At 42.6% G+C, this 23,461-nt stretch overlaps 1 protein-coding gene across 7 annotated transcripts in view; it reads left to right on the forward strand.

Moving 5' to 3' along the window:
* The window catches only part of LOC125763523 (ankyrin repeat domain-containing protein 29), a 356,565-nt gene that overhangs the window by 189,209 nt on the left and 143,895 nt on the right, over window positions 1–23,461 (forward strand). For all 7 annotated transcript variants that reach the window (XM_049426792.1, XM_049426790.1, XM_049426793.1 and 4 more), the window contains one exon: window positions 20,768–20,878. In XM_049426792.1, coding sequence (XP_049282749.1) covers window positions 20,768–20,878 — 111 coding nt within the window. The remainder of the gene's footprint in view (window positions 1–20,767; window positions 20,879–23,461) is intronic.

The following is a 23,461-nucleotide window of genomic DNA, read 5'->3' on the forward strand; positions in this document are numbered from 1 at the left end:
ACTCGAAAAACTCTCCGAAACCTCCTGACATCCATTTCGCGTGGCCGTGTTGATGTTCGATGCAAATAGACCGTTGGGCATAAAAGCGAGCCATGGTCCCAACATTTCTAGACGGTTTGTTCGGGAGTGTGAGAAGCAGCTCAAGATGTGCACCGGCGTCCAGACCGTTTTTCGTTTGCGTTCGGTCGTTTGATTCGTCGAGTGGTACTTTCACGAGCATTCCGAGCTCTTGATAGAAGAAGAGCCGTAAAAAAAATAGTTTCGGAGGAAGTTTGCCTTTTTTTTGTTGGTGCTAACTCTCAAGCGGGCGACACGATTGAGTGACCCTGCTCCCTTTTATTCTTCTCCACTAACTCAGGAGTGGTAAAAATGTTTAAGAATAAGGACGCGGTCCTAGGGAACGTGTGGGAGAAAAATGGCAAAAATTGGATTCTCTTGTAGTGTTTCCCATTCCCTAGCTACATCCATCACTACTGGCCAGTTCAGCTTCCGGTTCGTCTGTCAACCAAATTGATGCGCGTTGCCTTCACTCGTTCCGGAAAAAAACCCTTCGCAATGCGTTTCGCGACAAATCCTTACTGTGTCTGGGTGGGTTCCCTTCGGTTTGGAGAAAAATGATCAAGCATAATGAACTGTGTTTTTCAAGTGCACTACTACCACCATCATCACTACCGGACCGAAGCGCACTCATAGTCGTCATTGCTGGAAGTGGCCATCAGGGCTTCCTATGGACCCCCATCCAGCAGATGGTCAGCAGTAGTACCAGTAGTGGTCGTGTAATTTTTGGTATGTTTTTTCTTCTCTCCCTCGAGTGTACAATTGTTTGGAGTGTGTGTGTGTTTTTTTTTTGTTCTTATCTCATGCTACATTCTGTTTTCCTTCCTATTTCATCCTTGTTGGGGAGGGATTCGTCCTTTCGTTGGAGATAGAAACAAATTCGCAGTAGCGATGGGCAAAATGTTTATATTGCTGGTGTCGGATCGATGCAACTCTGGAAGACTTTGGAGTCTTCAAAACTGTGAATTTCGCAAAAACCGATAATGAACCGATGATGGACGGCAATGCTGGTAGAAGACAGAAGGAACAGTTTGGTAAGGAGTATCTTTGAGGAATATTGGTTGGGATTAGTGTTGTTGATTAGGTTATAAATAAGGTTTTTTTTTCATTCGAGTAGTGTTTTATATTAAAAAGAATAAAAAATAACAAAAAAAAAATAATAAAAAAATCTAAAAATTTGAAAATTTCCTAAGGCTTTAGCTTTTTTTTGGGAAATTTAGCAAAATTTTATAAATTGATTTATTTTAATGCGATTTGCTTGAGATAAGTTTCTTTTCCCTCAAATAATGCTTTTAGTAAAAAAAAGAATAAAAAATCAGAAAAAAAATAAAAAAATAATAAAAATTTAAAAATTTCAAAAGGTTCATTTTTGCACCAAGTTTTGCCTATAACTCGGTCGGTATCCAACGGATCGCCAATCTTTAACCTTTGGTCGGTAGATCACACCAATGGCTACATTTTCTTCTTGGACAGCCATTCTCTCAGGTGTCTTTGCCGGAAGTTATTCGAGGAATCAAGTTCCATACCCTGTTGAGAAAACGAAAAATTTTCTTCATTTTTGAGCAATTTAGCAAAATTTATAAATGTGATATATTTTAATGCAAATTTGTTGCAATAAGTTTCTTTTCACTCAAATAATGCTTTATATTAAGAAAAGAATAAAAAATCAGAAAAAAAGTTTTAAAAAATTTTCAACTCGAAAATTTCATAAGGCTTACCCCTTACGTTTTTTTTGAGAAATTTTGCAAAAAAAAATTAAATTGATTTATTTTAATGCCAATTGGTTGCAATGTGTTTCTTTTCACTCAAGTAATGCTTTAAATAAAAAAAGTGAAAAATAATAAAAAAAATCAAATAATTCAAAAAAATGAAAATTTACAGAGGCTCATTTTTGCACCAAGTTTTGCCTATAACTCGGTCCGTATCCAACGGATCGCCAATCTTTAACCTGTGATCGATAGATGGCATCAATGGCTACATTTTCTTCTTGGACAGCCATGCTCTCAGGTGTCCGTGCCGGAAGTTATTCGAGGAACCAAGTTCCTTACCCTGTTTGAGAAAATGTAAAATTTTCTTCATTTTTGAGCAATGCAGCAAAATTTTTAAATGTGATATATTTTAATGCGAATGGGTTGCGATAAGTTTCTTTTCACTCAAATAATGCTTTAAGTATAAATAATAATAAAAAATTATAAAAAGGTAAAAAAAATCTAAAAATTTGCATCGCACAATCGCTCCTGGGCAGCGCTCTTTGTGGTGCGATACTGCACTCCTGGGAGCGCATCGCTCCTGTGTGCAGCGCTCCGTGTGGAGCTACCTCAACCGTGCCGCACACTTTAGAGAGTGAGAGCGGTGCGCTCCGCTCTTGCAAAAGAGCTACTTGACCCAACACTAATTTGGGGTTACACTACAGTATGTGCACATTGGAGTAATCCTGAACCATTGGGAGCGCTAGAATCGCCTCCGAAATTTCTTTAGGATTATGTTATGTTTCCAGAGTCGAGTTGGAGGGGATTCTTGAACACAGTCCAGATTTCCCACCACTAATTCTCAACGATGATGTCCGTTACAATTGGCGATTGAGTTTGGGATTGTTTGAGCTTGCAATCAACAAAAAAAAAAAATACGCCAACGGAACTAACAGACGAATACGAGCTATTTCCGTGACGTGTGCGGGTCGTGGCAGTTTTTGGGGCAGTATTTGCAACGCAAACAAACCAACCAACGCACACACAAACGCATACAAAAACGTTAGAGATACGCGTGCTGGATTTCGCGTGCAAACTAGGAGTAAATGGATGAGGTTTTTCCTGTAAGATGGCCATTTTCGGGTGGAAATGGCACACTACCAGTTGGTGATGGTATAATTTCACGGTCCCTGGAGAGAGAGACTGCGATGGAGTGTACGTGTAAGCGAACGGATATGGAGTGGTTCTGCTCCGATTTCCTTTCGGTTTTCCGAATCGATAGGAAGCACCCGGGATGGCTAGCGAGAGCGAGCGAACTAGACGCTGAATGACGGAACGAATGTGTGTGTGAAAGCGAATATGTGCAGGAAGGATGTGGAGGGCAGCAACCGGTTTGAGGTGGGACAAGATTTATGCTCATCGCTTTTCCTACCCCGTTGCTGCAAGACCTTTTACACACCGAGTGCACCTCCCTCCCCAAGATCCTGCAAGATCTGGAGCGATGGCAAAAGCCCGAACCTCCTCAGTGTAGAAGACAGTCAAGGTTTCTAGGCTAAGCCCGGCGTACGGAAAACCAAAGGCTAAGGAAACTATTCTTGCGTGTACATGGGGCAAGACCACGAGTTGTAGTTGGAAGGGATCGAAACGGCATTCCCCCGAAACGCCCGTCGGCGGGTGTCTCGGGAAAACGTAAGTTATGAGCAGATAATTCCCGTTTAATTTTAATCTGTCGGCGTTTGTGCCAGCAAGTCAGCGCCATAACTAAGCCATCGAGACATACCACCCGGCGAAAACCCGAGGATTTGTTTCACTTTCACTTGGCACCAGTTCGTTTGGGGCTTTTTTTTTTGTTTTTGTTTTACGAGTTACAGATGTGCAAAAGGAACCAATTCTTCAACGTTTGGGAGGCCGTACGCGGAGACCATTTGCCAAAACAAAACAAAAAAATTTAGGAGGAAGATAGAAACCCGCCCTCCTCCAGACGTTCTTGGGTGGACGAATAGCGCACATATTTCTTCTCGAGGTTTTCGGATGCTTGAACACACGGGGTGGGCCAAGGAATGATAAAAGTGGAGACATGATTCGATCGTTTGAATCATAAGACATCCGCCAGTAAATCACGGTCGGTTTGACGGAAATGGCGGCATAAGTTGGTTGGTACGGGTTTTCCTTTCTTCCTGTGCAGCGGTAGGACCGTGCCATTTCGCCCTTTTCCCACACACACCCGGCATTGCGTTAGGTCCGGACAGTTTGCTATATTGTCCGTGTGTGTATGTGAGTGTGGTCCACAAACTACGCCATCACCACCATCCACCAGGAAGCATAAACCGACATCTATGACGGCAAGTTTCGGTAGAACTTTTGCCTACGTCCGGAGGTTTAGGGGTGTTCAGATTTTGTTAAAGTTTTTTTTTGAGGATGAAATAAAATAAAAACCTCCTAGCCCTTTTTTCCGGTCGTAGTGTAGTTGAGGATAAGGTTTTTGGGGAAGTTGGAGTAAGTGCACATTACGGGGTTTGTACGGGAAAGCGTAAAAGTTGGACTTGGGAAAAGCCCATAAATTGTATGCATATGAGAATGGTGTCTGTCTTGGCTGTGGGATCTCCCACTGCACCTACCGTTGCGTATATTCCGTGTATATTTATGAGCGTGTGTGTGTTTACTTCAAATAGCCAGTTGGTTGGCGTTAGTGCCTTTCAATGCTGTAAGATTATCTGCGATGGTTTCATACTACAACAATAGACAGTAGGCCGCATGAGCAGCAGAATGAAAGTAGATCCTGGGCCGGACATGAGGCGGACACGCGACCGTCTAACCACACTACAACGTTGGCACGTGGTTAGTGCACGAGGAAGGCTAAAAATATGCTTTCGGGCTTTTGGACGAGTGTGTGTTCTCACTGCTCACCATAGAGACAAGTTCGAGGCCGGCTGCTGATGACCTAGATCTTTCGCGCCCATCAAGTCCCAGAACGACGTTGAGAAAAAAGGAAAACTTCACGCAAAAAAAGATCATCATTCAGGATTTTGCCTCTGTAGCCTTAGCGGAATGGAGTTGAAGCTGTAATGATGGCTACACGAGCACGAGAGGACGAGAGACAAATGGAAAACTTATCCGCCTTCACCGATGACGACAAACCGATAAACACGTCGTCCTTTGTCGACGATGCCGGACGAATGATTGCCATTTGCGCCGGGCGCTTACGATGTTCCGGACGGGAGTCCGGAAATGGCCATAAAGTGAAAGTTAACTGATAATAACACAATAAAAGTGGAGGGCAAATAAAAATCCTTTCTTGACCGGCACATATCACTAAAGCGCGCCTGTTAGTGTGTGCCCTGTGACGGAACTTTATGGCTTTGTTTTTGCATCATGCTTCGCTATAAATCGAGTGAAACAAGCGATCCAAAAGCGCCAATAAGCAGCTGGTTTGTAGCCCTTTCGGTCGTATAGGACCCCGACCCCCCCGACTGGGTTGAGGAAATGAACCATAAATTTTGTGCTAAATTTTGAAGAAATGAAGACGCGTCTCTGTGCTTGGTGTGCTGGGGAAGATATTGAGATAGTTTTATTTTCGCTTTACCGATTCTCAACAGCAAAAGCGCGATTGCTGATCTGGATCGCCGCTTTTCGCGAACCTTCTCCTCGCCCAACCCGGCGAGTATCTCGCAGAACCGGAAACTATAATCGGCACCATTCGAACGGGGGTGAAAGGTGTTGCTGCAACAAAACGTCGTGTGGCTTTCGTTTAATATGCTAATATGGTGCAATGTTTTCGATTGACCGAATTTACGGCTGTAGCGCGTAGGAAGTGTTGAAGATTTATCTCAAACGCTTTTGAGCCACGCGCTATGGCCACACGGCGATGGTCCAGTTTCGTGGTTCCGGTGTCATAAAGTGTGCAAAGTTTAATTGGAAAATAATCAGTTGCCGATGATCATCCGTCGACAATCGGGTGTATTGCAATAGTTTCATTAAACAACGGACGTTTTAGTCACCGCGATGCTGTCCCGGAACGATTGTTAGGTGTAATTAGAGATGGATTGTGGATTTCTTCAAGAAAGTATTTCATTTTCCTGGGTGTGGATGGGTGCGTTACAGTCATCTAGTCATAACCGGTCAGGTAGGGTTTAAATTGATTATGATGTGTATCTTTTCAATTGCGGATATTCATCATATTTTATTGATTTGGTGATAGAATTGCTGTGTTTTTGGTTGAATTCTCATTTGTTAAAGCTAATCAACGATAAGTATGCTTTAAATACCCCTTAATAAGATACTTCTGTTGCTGGAATTGCATACTTTTAGGAGAAATGTAAATAGTGCTCCACTTGTACTTAAGTTTGAAAGGGTTTCTGTGAATTTCAGATTAATGTCCATTATTTTAATGTAATGTGATTAGGAAAGTGTGCGCCTAAAGGTATGCAACATTTTTGGTAATCGTTGCCTATTAACCGACAAGCGTTTTTAATATCTTCAAGGATCGACTACTATCCAGAATAACAGTTTAATACTGTCTCCCAACACCCCTTTAACTGGCAGCTAAACCAGTCTCGACTAACTGCTTGTTATCCCCTTTGTTTATAGAAACGTGTTCCTAACACACTTTTTTATGGAAAAAGCAACAAAAACTAAATAATTATTAACCCGTTCATGTATGTCTATAAAGTTAATAGAGCTAATAAATAAGGGAAAAAAGTAATTTATCTTTTCGAAACGGAACTATGTGTTGTTTTAAAGGGAAGTTAAAGGAAGCGAAGTTTCCCAAGGTAAGGGGGGAATAAAATCCTATCAGTAATGTTCTCCTAATTGTGCATCTCTTCGTTGGCTGACGGAAGTTTTGCGAAGGGGCTCTCCCGGTGGTGGGCTAACTGCGCGAAAGCATGCAAAATTGTGTGACGTGTTAGCACCAACTAGCAACACAATGGTAAAATGGTAACGAAGTCACAAAAAAGGAAGTATGTTTATAGCCAACGGCAACAACACTCGGTTGTTCGCATGTCAAAGATCCATGTACCGAAAACGGTTGGAACGAGTCTACTTGCAGGCGCTCGAGACCGGTTACTCGGGACGGAGCTTCTGGGGTAGCATAATGATCACAAACTTCCCTGTAGTTTTGAAGGGGCGGGTGTATGGTCGCGGTATGTTGTGCCAACAAACCAACAAAACATTGAAACGTTACGCTCAAATTCACTTTCTACGAGCGATAATTTCTTTCTATCGATTTCCCGGGCACTGCCACTGCCACGGGTGGAGGCATATGAGTATGTGTATGTGTGTGTTTGTGTGAAAATTTTTCATTTCGTTGCACTTTGCAACCTCAAAGACCGCACAGGTCCCGATGAAGGTGAACGAAATTTTTTTCCTTTTCCCCTTTTTTCATGTTTTCTCGCAAGTCGTTTTTTGGGTTTGAGGGTTTCCCCTGCGCTCCCCATTACTGCTCATGTATGATCGTGTAGGTGCAGTGTCCTCCTCGCTACTTATGCTTTACACCCAACTGCATCCACTCCTACCATCCTACCAATTGCAGAAGAAAAGCAACGTGCGATACCATCATGCATGATTGGCTCCCTTCGGGGCAATCACAAAAAAGAGAGGCAAATTGCACAAATGGCGCGCGAAAAAAGCGTGAAACGTTCGACGGGTGCAACGAGGTTTAAAAAGGCGCAACCAAATGGTAGAAAAAGTGTGTATGTATGATGATGCCGCCAGAGTGTGCGATCGATTTGAACCCTACCCCAGCCCAAGGTTGTTAGGTGCGAAGGGCCAAGCATTAGTGTGTTCGTGTGAGAAATGTTCGGACACACAATGTGCAGAACTCCAACTTGTAGAAAAGAATGGTGGAGTCACAATTTATAAAATTATAAATTTATTACGTATAACAAACAGATGTTTATTTGTTATGCATTGCATACATTTGGGCGTTTCCCTTATTAAATTCTTATTTAAAAAGGAAAGTGCTTTTTTCTATTACAATAATTAATTATTCAGAACACTAATTTGCTCACTGTTTTGCGATACTTTGATAGTTATCACTCATAAAAAGCACCAAAAAAAGTATACAATACAAATTGCCTATAATTATTTTATAGCCATCACTGTACAAGCAGGGGCCACGAGCGGAACAAATGCTTCAAGAAAAAAAAACAACTCCCCACAACCAGCGCGAAGTTTAAAATTGACTTCAAATCGTACGCCTCATTCGTTTTCTATTGCTGCTCCCCATTCGGTGGATTGTGCATCCGATTTGCTACCTATAAAAACCCTCCACTTTGCGGGCCAATTCTCGGAATAAAGGGCTTGCAAAACGGCAAAAAGCGAAAACATGAGAATGGAATGAATCGCGGAGGTTTGTGTTGAATAAAAAAAATACCAAAACACAAAACTAAAAACGAACAAGAAATGGGAGCTCTCGCAATGACTCCTAACGACAATTATCGCTCATTTAAGTGTGGCCGCCGGGAACATGCTGCGTTCCGGTGGCCCAGTGTTTTTGCGCGGCAATGGCTGGTGTGGTGATTGTGATAATTTGCCTCGAATTGAAACCGTTTAAAAGTAAAAACAAAACTATCATAAATGAATGGTGTGTGCGGATGGGTTATGGTGGCAAAGAAAAAGAATGCATCTAAGGGAGAGAAAAAAACAACTCCAAGCACCCCCATTTCGGGATGGTTTTTGTTTTTTGTTCGTTGTTTCGAACATGGGGCCATAAGGTGGAAATAAAGGAATAACAGAAAAACGTGATGGGCGGCATAAGCATTTGCTCCTGGGCGTAAGTTTAGTTGGTGGAAAATTGTAACAAAAAAAATCGTAAAGAGATTTTTTTTTTATTTTTGGAAAATGTTCACTTCGTTCTCTCCCTGTTCAAGTTCCCGGACATGCAGGTGGAAATATATGGTGGGAATGAAAAGCACTAGCAAGAAAGCATCAATTCATACAGAATTGCGCGCAAAATTTGCTGCAGTGCGGCGGCCCAATAGCATTAGCATTGTCCCAAGGCGCCCGAGAAGTAAAGATGCAGTTCCTCCACTTCGCGCAGTTCACCATCCAGGTCCCGTACCAAAATGAGTGGTGCAATTTTCGCTTTTCATGTCTGTTTTTTCTGGATGACGATTTAAGTAACAAAAAAAAAAGAAAAAGAAAACGAAAAACACACAAAGCACACAAAACAACGTAAATGGGTAAAAAGGTGCTGATATGATTGGAAAACGGAAAGGGAAAAGCCAAACGATTCAGCAATTTCACTTATCTTTGGCTTTGCTTTGGCAGTACTAAGAGCGCGGGAGGTGCGGTACAGAGGGGCTTAGATGACGGGCATCGTGTCTCGGAAAAGCTGGCAAAAGGTGAAAGTGCAAATTTTCCACCGCGAGCCAAAACACCATCATCTGAAGATGGATTGAGATTGGGAAAATTGATTCTTTTCCATCAAACCGTGATAAAGAATAGAAGGTGAAGAGAGGCGGCGGTTCATCGCCGTGGCTCATTGACCGACTGTGGGTGGGAAGCACAAAAAGCAAGGTGTCGAACAAAAAAATTAGATATGCTTTCGTTGAAAGATGCGATGGCGGTGATGATGATGTGATAATCACTGATGCTTGCGCTAACAAATTCAAATATGGTACTCTGATGTTTTGCTTGTCGCTTCTTCGTCTCTCGTCTTTCCATTAGTGTTCAATCGACCGTGTGCATCTGTGTGGTGATGCATGATGTGGTGAGAAAAGTTCATTATTTTCCAATTTCGATGAATTATTTCTGCCACTTTATTGCCACCGTTCAAGTACGACTTTACCGATGCTACGGGTTTTGCAGCTTTGATGAAGATCTAATATTTTTGCTTTCAACATTAATTGAAATATGAATTTTCATACTTAATTTACCACCTCGCTTAAAGAAGCATTATTTGTGTATGAATTAATACGATCATATTTTCTTTGCCTTGACGCCTAAAGTGCTGCAATCCGCATGGCAAAATCTACATATTTGGGCGATTATAATCTTAAGGATCCTGATGAGGAATACAAAAAAATACTTTTCGTTTTCTAATCAAAATTACTAGGATTTTCTTTTTAGGAAAATTTTAGGAAAATTACTAGGAGGACGAGTAATTTTCTCCAAACTTCACTTGAGCACGGCCATTGACGCTAATGTTCGGGAACACTCAATTAATAATCGTAGCTCATGCACGGTAGATTAAAAAAAAGACAAGTCCTAAAGACGTTAGGAACGGTATTAACACAGGGATTAGAGTAGAAATGAATGCTGTTTTGTGTCGAGACGAGAAATATAGAGACATTGATGATGATGATGATGATTTTTTCCAAGGCTACAATTCTTGTACGGTTCGAAGACGACGATACCTTATGCATGAGATGTGTGCCGTTCGTTGGCGCTATTCATTACACGGCAACGGCTGTCTTAGTGAGGCGAGTTTGTCATCTTTACTAATCCTTTCTGAGTCCTTCGAAACTTCATGTCCCACGAGATGTCCTACATTTGGGAAGCGGGAGCATACTTTTCACCCAATCGCACCCATACACAAGCCCGAGCGCATACAATGCTCCAGTGACAGTGGATTCAGCTTCTGCTGCTCGATCTCTACGGTGAAGATGATGGTAGAAAAGTATTTTAAATTTTTAACGGATCATTTAACATTCATCTGCTCTGCGAAGCGGTTCGCTTTTTGAGTTTCGTATGACATTGCCGTATGTTCGCTGCGGTAGAACAGGCGACTAATGAAATCCGTGTGTCCCGAGTAGCAGCGATAGGATATTACATCAGTCACTCTCACGGGGTGGACCTCCTCTAAGCAGGGTAATTAATCTTCATTTCGTGTACGGTCGGAAGGAAGCCGTAATCAGCGGGACATACATTTGGTCCCCGTGGAAAAGAGAAGCCTTCGTTCGTCCTGTGTTTCCATGTAGCAGTAAGCGAGCAAAAATTCGCTACCCCTTGGAGTGTATAGGCTTATCGGTAGAAAATGTATCAATCGTCTGCCAACATTTTGATGGTGCTTTTTATGACTGCAGCTGAAATGACCAGATGAAACCCGCAGCAAAAGCGGTAAGTCTATACGCATACGGTTTAATCGAGTGAAAATGAGCTTACACCATACTGGGTAGGATAATGATCGTTTAATGAATTTCTTTCATTTTAGGTGAATTTAAAAAGAAGAATACTAAGCTGGACGTTATGCTGCGCGCTTGGATGCTTTCTATTTATAACTTGTAACTCATATCGGATCTTGCATCATTGTGAAAGATACTCGCAAAAGGCGTCCCGTACGGTTTGAAGACATCACTTTGCTGGTTTGGGTGCTTCGGTAGAAGTTCCAGCTGCTGGCGTGTTATTATCCTGTGTGACAAGATGTTCGGCCATCCCTTTCAAGAAATCGCCGAACACGGGTGCGTGGACAAGTTTGTCTACTAAACTCTTGGCGGCTGACTCGCTTGATACTGTAGATGTAGCTAGTAGGAAGAGATATGAAAAGAAATAGGAAGTTTATGTTTTGTAGTTAAAATGTAGTTCGATAACTTACCACAAGCGAGAATTGCAAACGCAACTAGCAGAACGATTGTAGATTTCATGATGATTGCGAATGGGTTGTTGTACACTAAAACCACTTTTTCTTGTGGAGAAGTGCTAGCTGACGGTAGCTTTTATAGGGGACAACATTTCATAGCTAACAAGAATTGCCAAAAGCCACACCGCTTCCTTTGTAGTGGCCGAAAGTAAATGAATGTTTTGTTAAGTTAAGTTTTAATTAATTGCGTACCGAAAGTAGAAGTACTGATAAGCAACATTCATTAATCTATTGATGTAAACATTACGTTGAAATGTAAGAGAAGTAGTTTAATTATTTTTGTGAATCGTTGCAATGCTTAAAATTAATTGGCATATCTGTGGTCTAAGGGAAAACTTTGAATACCAAACCGAATAGAATCAGATATTGGAAGCATTCGAGCAATTTGTCTCATTAGAACGCAACTTTTTACTTCGGCAAAACTTCCAACCAAACCGCATTCAACAAGAGGTAGAAGTGGTTTTTATAAAAAAAAAATTATATATATATACAAATTTTCCGCACGACAACGTCTCCAAAGTAAGGAGCTACACACTATGTCGCTATAAAAACATTCGCGTCCAAGAGATAGACGTTAAAGCATTTTAGTGATAGAAATGCGCTGACAAACATTCCCGGCACGGCGTTTGCCACAACTCCAGAAAACCTCAAGGAAAAGTAGACAACATTTCTTACGCTTCGTTGCGCACTGCAACAACGTCGCCGTGCTGAGGGTTGGCAACGAAAAAAAAAATATGTAGGTTTCATCCTACCGCGACAAGACTCTTTCTCATCGTTCGTTTACGTTTTACGTGTATGCACCGTGCCGGGAGCATCATGAGGTTTCGGTTTGTGTGTAACGCTAGCAAAAGTAGTAAGTGTTCTCCGGAGGATGATTTCTGGAAGAAGGAACCACCACTCAGGAACTGATGTTTGTGATGTCAATTTGAATTTGCTACTTGGCAACTTCCCGTAGTGGCATCACAACACCCACCTTCATCTGCCGTTCGGTGTTCGGTGGTGCGTTTTAAAAGAATGAAGCAAAAGTTTTAATATTCACTGTGTGCAAGAAAACATGCTAGTAAAGAAGATAAGCAAATTTTGTGCAAAATGAAAAAAACGGGATGTAATTTTATCTTTTCGAAATGTTAAGCTTAAGCTCTTCTTTACTGACGTTTGGCGTGACGAATCTCAGTGTATGTGTGTGTGTATTTGAGCTGCTTGTCAGCGCACAGACAGATACGAAAGATTATTATACTGATCTGGCTGGCTAATCGGCTGAGGAATGGATTTAAATGTGGATTTTCTCCGGTCGAACAACCGACCGTAGCACACCCATGATGCTGCCATGGGATGAGATGCTGCATTACTTTTGTAGTGCATTACGCTAATCGAAAAGAAGTGCATTAGAGGGTGGATCCTGTTTTTTTGCTCATTCTCCCCCCAATGTTCTTTATACTTCAGAAGCCACTTGCCAGACTCGAGACAGATTGTGCAAAAGGTTCTAGCCGAAGTGAAAAACGGCCGGGAGAACTGCTCTTGGGAGCAGTTTACTGCAAGCGTTCAAGGTACTTGACGTTGTTGTGCCATTAGAAATTCAGTTTGTTCAGAAACGGCAGAAAGCTAGGTTTAATGTGGAATTGAAATGTAGACATGTATTTTCCACAACTAACCTTAAAACTCGACTTTGTAGCGATGAAGAGTCTTGATGAGTCGTCGTAGACGATCGTACGAGAATTGTTGCAAAAAAAAACGGTTGCATTAACCCGTGGTAGGCTCATTCGTTCAGATTTATTTCTGACGAAGGCTAGAGCCTCTTTCTCTCCGCCGTCTAGTTACTGTTGCTGTCATTTCTCCCGCCAAGCATGTCGCAACCGGCGATGGGATTATATTTTATTTGCAATTTTTCAATCAGCATTAAAATTATGAACCATCAAATGGACAAGCCAGCGGAAGTTGGGTTGGTGGGTGGTTTATGGGTTTTTTTGGGAAGGGGTTCATCTTCTTCTATTGGTTCCTCTCCCCCGGGCCATGGAGAACCCGCGAAACAGTAAAAGATGTAAAAAGGGGTGTTAAGGTGGGGTAGGTCTTCTCCTTTTTGTTGTTGTTGTTGCGCCTCGAAAAGACCACCGTTTCATCTGGTTACTACATCGGTATGATGCTTTCCTTGTGAACCGATGCCCCCAAGTATCATGGTTTATTTATGACGCTCGTAAACGAAAGCGAACAGAATTATACTCGTAAAAGCAAATTTCCTACAGTTATTGAAAAGCACACCGTAAAAACGGTTCCGCTGACCGTAGCTGAAGCTTATTTTTTTTTTGGCCGCTTGAAAAGCGTTTGCGTGAAGAAACGCAACCTCCCCTTGTTTTGGGGGGCGTCGCAAGACGATTGCATTTCTTACAACGCGCTTTGTCGTTTCACTTTGGAGAGGAGAAGGATGGTCATGTTTAACAATACTTCACATGTTTGATGGGTGTTTGATGTATTGGCATGAAAGGGAAGCCATTACCTAGTATGCAAAGAACTCCTCAACGGATCTTTCCAAGGGTTGAAGGTGTAGGACAGCTTTACGACTGCAATCCTCTTAACAATGCACGAGTCTGTGGGTTGAATGCATCATACAATGCGAATTTCGATTAGTTTTAAAAGACGCGGTGATTGGTTGTTGCATCTGATGCAAGATTGAACTGAAGATATTAGACGTCTGTAAACGTCTATTCATTTATTTTGTATCTGGACATGCTTTTATTGACATTATCAGAACTAAGATGGGTAGAGAGGACGTCTAATAGTTGAGGTCTTATACGGAAGCACAATCGGCAGAGTTTTCTTTTGGAACTTTGGAGTCCTTTTATCTCTTTTGGAGATGATAACAGTCCTTTCTTATGCAAAATACTACCAAAGGATTGACGAGATCTAATAAAAAAGAAATTTTGTGTCATAAAACTTTCAAATACCTCAACTTAATTTTAAATTTCTACCTTCTCCAACCGTTTGGAAATCAATTCTTCAACGGTGACAATAAATGACAAAATATCAAAGCTATTTACTTCTCGATGACTCTATAAAGCACTCTTAATCAATCGATGACTGGACACGTCTGCTACACCATCATCAGCTGTTACCAATTGTTGTTCGTAAAATAATCGTAAAACACCGCATGAAACAACGCGGCCTGCTGCCGGATCTTCAGCCGTTTCGAATGATCAGCCAGCATCGATAAAATAGACATTTTTCTTTATTCATTATTAAGCGCTTCTTCGCTTAACCGTGCGCGAATAGTCGTTAAACAGTGATGTTTAATTCCCGTTTCGGGGAGAGGGGCTGAAGAAGCATTTCCACCATATCGTCAGCGGATCCTATTAGGATTGGCAATGGATCGAACTCTTTCGCCAGCTACGATCAACGAAACGTTGGACGGCGGGGTAAGTGTTTGTCAAGCTTCTGGAAATTGGAAACCCGTACTCAAAACAACATTATTTCCTCCCGTTTTAGCACAACAAACACTTCAAACTCAGAACATTGTCCTCTCGATTGCGAATGTTCCCTGGAGGGAAGTGGGAAATCGATACCGTCCAGGGGTAAAGGAACAGTAATCGAAAGCCATAACAACATTTCACCGTTGTTGGGTAAAGGAAAGGAATGTAAGCCAGCATCCCAAGTGGAAGAACCTTGGCAGCGACCCTGGTGGAATGGTGGCGACGAGTTAGTCACCTCCAGTTCTCAACATACACAACGGTTACGTACAGCATCGGAATGGCAATCAAATCGTGTGATTCATGGACACAATCATTCACGGCCGAGGGCAGCCAACCCGCTCGGTGCACAGTAGAGCAACAAACTGTGTCCAGCCACTGGTTCCTGTCCCGCTCGTATGTGAGGTTGGATTATTAATCGGACATTAATTGGCCATAAAACTACCGGTGCGCGCCCCCTTAGAGCGCCCAACAGTGGTCATCGTTGTCGTGATACGCCCCTGAGCAAGCGTCACAGACACAAGAACCGGCGCTGTAAGAGGAAGCACCGGGTATGCCGTTCTGGTAGCTCTCTTCTCGTCCGGTGTAAATAATCACCCATTTTATTTGGATCCGCCTGTGTCTACCAGACTCCAGCACACAGTAAGCGGTGGCTTACATTTGGCTAACTCAAATCACAAGCAGAGCGAAAGAGGGTGCAAAATTATGAAAATGGCAACAACATACATGTGAAGTGATGCAGACCACACAGCGTGTGGTGGTGGTGCATCGGTATATCAACCAGCGCTGCAGTTCTTCGTGAGCTGGCGAAACTGATCGCTTTAAAAGGCGAATGCATCGACACACAGTGCCCGGCGAAGCAAAAACCTTTCGCGCCGCAGATAGCGATCGTGTCAATTGCTTTTGTTTCGGCCACATGTTACTTCCTGTTCCTGTGTGTTTGTTTTTTTTTTTGCTAATTAACCACCAATCATGGGGTTCTAATTTGCTGTGGCACAGCAAATTGTAGGCTTCGTTTCAAATTTTTAAGGGGGGAAGGAAAGTATGATAGATGATTATATTTTTAATGCGTTGACGCTCCATTTAAGCTAAATGTGTGTGAAAAGTGAAAAACAGTGAGCTCAATGTTAAGTAAACAAAATAATCACTTATTAGCACACACACTCGGTTTCCTCCGTTCACATCGGTGAGTCGTAGAAGAAAGAGTAAACCATTATTAAACACGCCAACAAGACGCGTTGGCTGGTGTATTGGCCAACCAGACAAAGCGAAAGTAAGCGATTGTGTGAGGCATTTGCAGCAAAAAACCAAACGAAGCCATTTCCGGTAGACACGCTCAGGATGCATAATTGGGAGTTTTGCTCAGGTGGACAAAAGGTCTTTCTGCTTGCTAAAGAGACCGAAACTTTTGTTTCCCGTACCGCGCGCTAAATAAGCTTCCAGGTCGTTAGTTTTACGATTGGCAAGTGTTTTGCGCTGGTTGCGTTTACATTTAATGTTCGGAAACTACTCACCCGAACATCGATGCACTCATACTGATCTTACCCTGTGTCTGCTTACCCCGTTCACTACATAAATCAAACATTCCACCCATTTCGCGCTTTAATTCTCTCACCTTTCCCCCTCATTTTGGTTCCGGTTGTCTCGCAAAGTTTTTGGGCTCACTAGTTTTGCCGTTTTGCCGGAACGTAGATAAAAAGTGTGAACCTTCTCGGTGCCACCAAGTCGTGCTCTGTGTGTGCCGTACCGGGTCGCCCGGAAGTGGGTTGAGTCCCGGTGGCAAACTTTGCTGTGCTGAAAAACTGTCGGCCACCATTGTCGGTGTTCGCGGGCTACCGGAAAACGTTAATGGTTTGTTACCTTGAAATTTGACAGGTTAGCGTTTGCGGGTTTGGTGTGTCTGAGTCACGCCTTGGCCAGCGAGAAGACTTTTAAGGGTAAATATGCTTTAGTCACCGGAGGATCAACCGGGCGAACGTCAGATTCGATTGGCAACCGGTAATAAGATGGCGTCGAGCGTCGTCAGGTCACACCTTCGTGTGACGTGTATCGTGACGGTAGTGTGTATGAAGGTACGATTTTCCACTAACCGTTGTGTTGCCCTTTGGTGTGCTGCTCCCGTCAGTGCGAATTCCAGGTCATCTAGCGTTGCATGTTAGCCGAACCTTTAGTTGTCGGTACGTCCGGTATGCTGAACCCCGCAAGGAAAAGGAGCCAACCGAATGGAACAGGTTCTTTAGCCCGTGTGCTGCCCGTTGTTTCATCTGCTAATGGGATTTTCGAACGAGATTTGACGTTGGCTCGCCTTCACGCGAAACTCGGCAGCCCTTTTGTGTGTGTGTGGGGGGAACTTACACTAACACAGCCACATTTTTCCAAAGTGCCAAAAGACCCATTTTCCTCAAGCAAAAAAGGGCAAAGTGTGTGCTGGTCATGCTTGGTTGCCTGTCGGTTTGGCTTTATGTTTCGCTGGTTTCTTCACGCTCAGCAGCAGCATAAAAAAGAACCGAAAATGCTCCGATGGCGTGTCACTGACAGCAGTTTGTTGTAAGTCACCTTCATTGATGGAATTCCGGTGGAAATGAATTGAGCGAGCTTAAGGGACTAAGACCAAAAAGAGGGAAAATGCTAATGGCGCTAACGATGGCATCGTGGGCGAGTGAGTAAAAAGACCACCGGCAGTAGGTCAGGTTCGTTATTGGGCGCTTTGATTTTGTAGGTGAACTTGGTGAACAATTTTATTGGTTTTATTCGTACGATTTGTTCGGAACTTTTGTACGCTGAAATAGAAATTCTTTGGGTCCACTCGGTAAGGAGTCCCCGACGGGTGCACTACGAGACTCGTACCTCCATAGCACCCCCGTTTTGCCAATGTAACAATTTCATATCGCGATGATGTTGGGAACGTCAGCAAGCAGCGGTTTCATGAAATACGTAAAATCCTTGAAATCATTTGGTGTAGTACTAACAGTATGCAAATCTGTTTCATTTCTCCTCCATTTTCATTAGTTGTACCTTTCGTACATTCGTTCTTGATATTTTTGGAAGGGAAAGCTAATGGTTCTTGTTGCTTCTTTTTGCTTTATTTCTTCAGTACGTTGGTTTGCTTAGTGCTTCATAACCTTCCTTAGACGGAATGATGTGAGTTCGTTTATACATGCGCGTAACTTGGTATTTTCCAATTAAGCTTAATTACGTTGTCGAACTCTGGGTTGGGTTGGATTCTAAATGTATGCTTAATTATGACGCGACTCTAGAACGTTTAGGAGGATCTTTCTCTTCTAAACACCAAGTTTTGTTTTGCTTTGGCGAAGAATTTTGTTTGAATCATCTCCTAAGGAGACATTTGTCTATTGCGTAATATTAAAATGAAGAATTTTTGACACTCTTGAACTTTTGGTTCTTTATCCTCAATAGCCTATTCTCACTTCTATCAGTAATTTGTTGTCTCCAGATCCCTTAGGTACTGTTATATGAATTCGGTATTCCACAATGAACTTAGCTTTTGATTCAGAATATTTATTTTTCACATATCCTGTAAGTTCTGGAGATTCTACGTTTACTCGTAGTAAACCATAGTCCATGAAATTCTAATGATTTGACAAAGAATGTTTTATGTCATCAAAAATTGATCGGAAGTCCTAATCGTTATTCTCCATGTGTAACATACCATGACACAAGAAGTAACTCATTCCTCCTTCTACCGTGACGTAATTAATGGATGTCTTTGGTTTTCCGTTGTTGAGAGAATTGCATTAGGATTCCGGTTTTTTGTGTGTTATTCCTCGAAGATTCATAAAATAATAACCCAAGGCCCCTTTCCAATATAGTACTTCTTCGTCGAATGTCCTTTCTCGTATCTCAGCGGTTTGTAAGGCGCAAATTGAATAATGAAATGATTAGTTATCCAAGAAGTTACAACCGAGCAAGAGCAAAAAAAAAGGGAAGAATCCTTATGGCGATCAGAGAATTCCTTTTCATCTTCCATTCTTACCAGCAACAATCCTTCTTCGGTTCGGTTTTTTTTCTCTCTTCTCTCACCCGTTCCTTATAAATGATCAATGGAGAGATGTTCCTTTGTCTAGTCTTTAATGCATGCAGCAGCCAGTTCCTACACCACAGTGCCTGTGTCTTGCAAGTTCACCGTGTTAAACGTCTGCACTTGAGCACAAAGAGCACACTGTCTTTGTCCTTATTTGCAATGTCTTCGTCCGTTGACCGTTGGAAAACCCCTAGCAAATAGGAAAGTGGGTAAAGCGGAAGCATGAAGTATCCTGTCACAACACTCTTCGCAAACTTATCGGAACGTTCCCATTTTCTGCAAACGTCTGCGAACCTTGATGATGGTTCGGTTATCAAAGCACCTAAGCATAGTGGATTAGTGGGGATCGATTCTACCGGCGGAAGGAAAACTATTCCAACCGTTCCGATTGTCTTTTCATTATTTGTGTGGTTTGTTTTTATTCGATTTTGCTAGTCTCTTTCATACTCTTCACTTGGATTAACTGTTTGTTCCTTCTTAAACAAACATTTATATGCTCTTTTGGTTTTTTTCTTTTTCCCCATTGTAATCGAACAAAGTTCTATCTATTTTCCCATTTTTATGTTTTTACAAATGCATTTTTCGCATTTTTTGTTTGTGGTCTTCGTTTTGCGTTTGTGTAAATCATCACTAAATTATTGTTTGCTACTCATTTTTCTTTATCTTCCCGCGTTCACGCCCTGTATACATTCAGCTGACAGACCAGACACATCGACTTACATTACCGCCGGGAACGCCACCCGGATGGAGGCGCCAACTTGGCTTTGGTTTTATTTTATTTTCGCATCGCATCGGGTGCAAAATTTTTTTACATTAGTCTAGCCATGCAAACATACCTTCCACCACTCGGGTACCAGTCACAATGGACTAACAATCCCTCACACTTCTTTGGGGTGTGTGCTTAAGAGTGGAGCTGCATTCTTACGGAAGGCTGATGGTGTTCGGTGGCTACCCCGTTTTATCACCGCCCTTGTGTGTTTGCATACCGTCACCCGTGGCTGTGGCTTTCCTGTTGGCAGGTTGGTCACATACACCGGATTGTTGGTTTTTGCCACCAACTGTCTCGCATTGTTCTCGGTGGTTTGAGTTACTTGATACTACCTTTTTTTTACAGTTGCGCTCCCCCGGTATGATGTACCTCACTCATTGTTGTAGTAAGTAAAAAGGGTTCGTCGTTTACTTAGGGATTCGCGCTTCGTTTCGCGCTAAAAAAGCATACTTTGCCCCCCTTTTTGGCTAGGGCGCATGCATGCATGCACACGGCGGTACCATAATGCCATGTTATTACAAAGGTTAATTTGCTATTACAATTAAAGGTCACGCGAGGTGAATTGGCCTCTTCCCGAAGTCCGGCAAGAGGTGTTCCTCTTTCGCTTGTCTAAAGAAGCTTGTGAGGTTACACTTTTCTTACGTTGAATTTCTGTGGTTGTGTGGGTGTTTTATTTCCGTTTAGAGAAAGTTTCTGTTGCGTGGCAAAAGAAGCGAACGGTTGCATGATGATGCACCGTTGTTGGTTTTTTTTTTGCACATTTACCAAAATCATCTTTTTAAATGGTTCTAGATTACGGGGATTGAAAATGTTATTCGAATATTCAAAAAATAAAGAGAAAAAGTTTGAACCCTTTTATTATCATTATTTATTTCGTTAAAGATGGTATGTGAGTTAAAGAGTGCTTTACGAAAGCAAGAATGATGAATTGTGTTTAAATATAGAGGTTTTAATTTGTAGAAAGAAAAAAAACATAAATAAAACATTTCCACCAACTGAAATTCATAATCCACCAGGCGGCTCCATTAAATGTACTGCACAAAACGCTTTCCGAAAATTAATAATCCCATTCACACGAGCTTGGCTAATGATTCTTTTTCTCTCTCTCTCTTTCTCTCCCTTTTTCTTCTCATTTCTGTTCTTTTGTTTTTGCAAAAAAAACAAATGTTACAGAAAGAAACCCTTTCGGACGTTCAGCTACACCTGGCTGCCCTGCGTGGTGACGAAATGTTGCTGAGGCGAGTGCTGGACAGCGGCAAGGTACACGTCGACTGCCGTGATGAGGTAAGTGAATCTAAACAACGGATGGGTTGTGTTGGTGAATATAATCCCACTTACAAACAAGCAATGGCGCCGCGCCCGGTTCCTCCAATCGTTCGCATCCCGAAGGGATGCAAAAACATACATTTTGCTGTCGTGGACAGAACCGTACCGATTATCCCGCATTTAGTGCACAAAGTCGGCCCATGGTCCACGGCCGATGGGTCGTGGTCGGCTTTTTAAACAGTGTACACGAACGACCCATTCCATTCATTTTTTTGTGGGGGGGAGATTAAAAATGAGCGGAAAAAGTAGCAGGAAATAACTCACCCTCCTGTTGCACTGTGGTTGTTGGTTGTTTTTTTTTGTTGCTATTGTTTCCATTCGGGGTGGAAATTGAAATTAGCCAACAGACATAGAGAACCGGACGTGTACCCGACTGTGTGTGCCTTGTTTTTAGGTGCAGAGTGCAAAGGAAGAAAAACTCGCAAACACCACCACTTGGTTGAGGAAAAACCGATCGGTCCCACCCGGACACCAAAGAAGCAGGAAATGGGGTTGGTTACGGTTTGTGCAATTTATAATCATTAGCGCTATCACTCACAATCACAATGTTTTTGTTTTTTGTCGCCCCATGCCCCGATCCGTGGGCCACGGGCCGCCAGACATATCCGGAACGTACCTCCTGATTTCTGTCACATTTTTCTGCCCTAAGCGCGCGCCCGTCCTTCTCGCGAAAGGGATAGAAATGGAGTAATAAATTTTCCATACTGGATGTATAAACTAAACAACAAAAAAAGAAGCCCCACCAACAGCTGGATGCACGACTACGCAAGGAGCAAAGTGTATTGGTCCGCCGGTGCGGGAAAAGCGCAATGATAAAGTGTTTAGTTTTTCGCGCGCTAGCTTTAACCGACAACCACTTCCGATGGTCACACGGTGACAAGCACGCGTATGGGCAGGGTGTTTGCTTTTTAACGCGCCGGTTGGTACGGCTGTTGCAGTTTTAGAAATGGTTTTGTGTTGTCGCGTTGTTGTTATTTTAATCACCTTTTTTTCGCTCCTCTTATACGTCTATTTAAACACCTCACCCCACAACGAGCGGGTTGTGCCACATCTGTGTGTGGCGTGCCATGTTTGTCTATTGATTTTTCGGTAGATTTATTAGTGACCGAGTGACGCACACTGAAGGCATCCGGGTGGGTCACCACCAGTCATCATCATGTTCCGGGGTGTTGCAACAATGTTGTGCGTGTTGTACAAAGAGAGAAAGAGGTATGAAAGCGCATTGGTGAACCAGAAGTACAAATTAAAAGGATTTGTTTTTTATAATTTTAGATATGGCGAGTATTTGGTGAGAAAAACTACAGCACAAACATACGGACTCAATAACTGTACAACAAGCCAGACCAGCCCGGCCAGACATACCTTTTCCCCGGGAGTGGATTATGATGATGAACGATTACCGATGTACCGACACGTGCGTAACTTGCAACCGACAGACGACGATCCAGCTTTGGCTCTCTGTGGCATATATTATTTGCATTGGTTTAGACCTATCTGGTGCTTAAATTGTGCAGTGTCCAATTTTAGTATCCCAACCCTATCAACCCCACCTCAAACCACACCGTTTTGATTTTGTCAGAACGCTTTGCGTTTTGAGTCATTAATTTTTCAATATGGAAAATTTACCGGGGTTATCCTTCCTTTTTTTTATTCCTCTGTGCAAAACCCCACTGCTGATTTGTGTACCATGCACACGACGTACCATTAGCGTCAGTGGCCTGACTCTGCACACTGGGCCGGTTTGTCGTATTTTTTAGCAAATTTATTATGCACCATCGACTGCAAATGGGTTTCAACCCGGTTTGAATGCACTGGAAAAGCGTTTAGTTTTGTGCCATTTTTTTTTATTTTTGCTTTGGTGCCACCTCTTATGTGTATCCTTTCCGTAGGACCGGTTGTGGCGGTTAGGAAATTATTTTGATAATTAAACAAATTGTTGAAATATGATGCAAAACTTTCGGTTGACCGCAAAAAACCTCCACGCGCCGATGAAACGGAACGTTCCCCCACCTTTCAGGACATTCTGGCGCCTGTAAAAAGAGTGGTTCTTTGTGCGTGCATATACGTGTGTGAGAGGGTTAACTTTTATACCTCACAAGCCAACAATACAAGCGCAAGGTGTGTCGTGTTCCGTTCTGGGAAAATTTAGAACTATTGGTGAAGAGCTGGGGCACAAAAGTTTTGGAGTAACAAAATTTAGTTTCACATTTCAATTAAACATAGTTTTCAGTAGCAGCACCCCCTGGCAGGATGAAAATGTGCATGGAGTACCGTTCCGTTCCGGGAAATACTGACCATTATACGCTGCGTACTCCGGCCCCGTTAGGAATGTTCGCATTGAATTTCGCTCTGGCGTCGTCATGTTTCTGCTTCATTAATTGTAGCGGAGATTGATGTTTTGCAAATGCGCGCGGTAATCAACTAACCCGTACCCGTGACAGGTTAGTTAGGGCAGGAGGTTTTTCAGGGGACCGAGAATTTGAGTAAAGTTATGAGCTGTGGCTAACCGGGGTACTCTGCTTGCCCGGGTTTTGCATTCGC

The sequence above is a fragment of the Anopheles funestus genome, chromosome 2RL (genome assembly GCF_943734845.2).
Source record: "Anopheles funestus chromosome 2RL, idAnoFuneDA-416_04, whole genome shotgun sequence".
In the NCBI taxonomy this organism is placed as follows: domain Eukaryota; kingdom Metazoa; phylum Arthropoda; class Insecta; order Diptera; family Culicidae; genus Anopheles; species Anopheles funestus.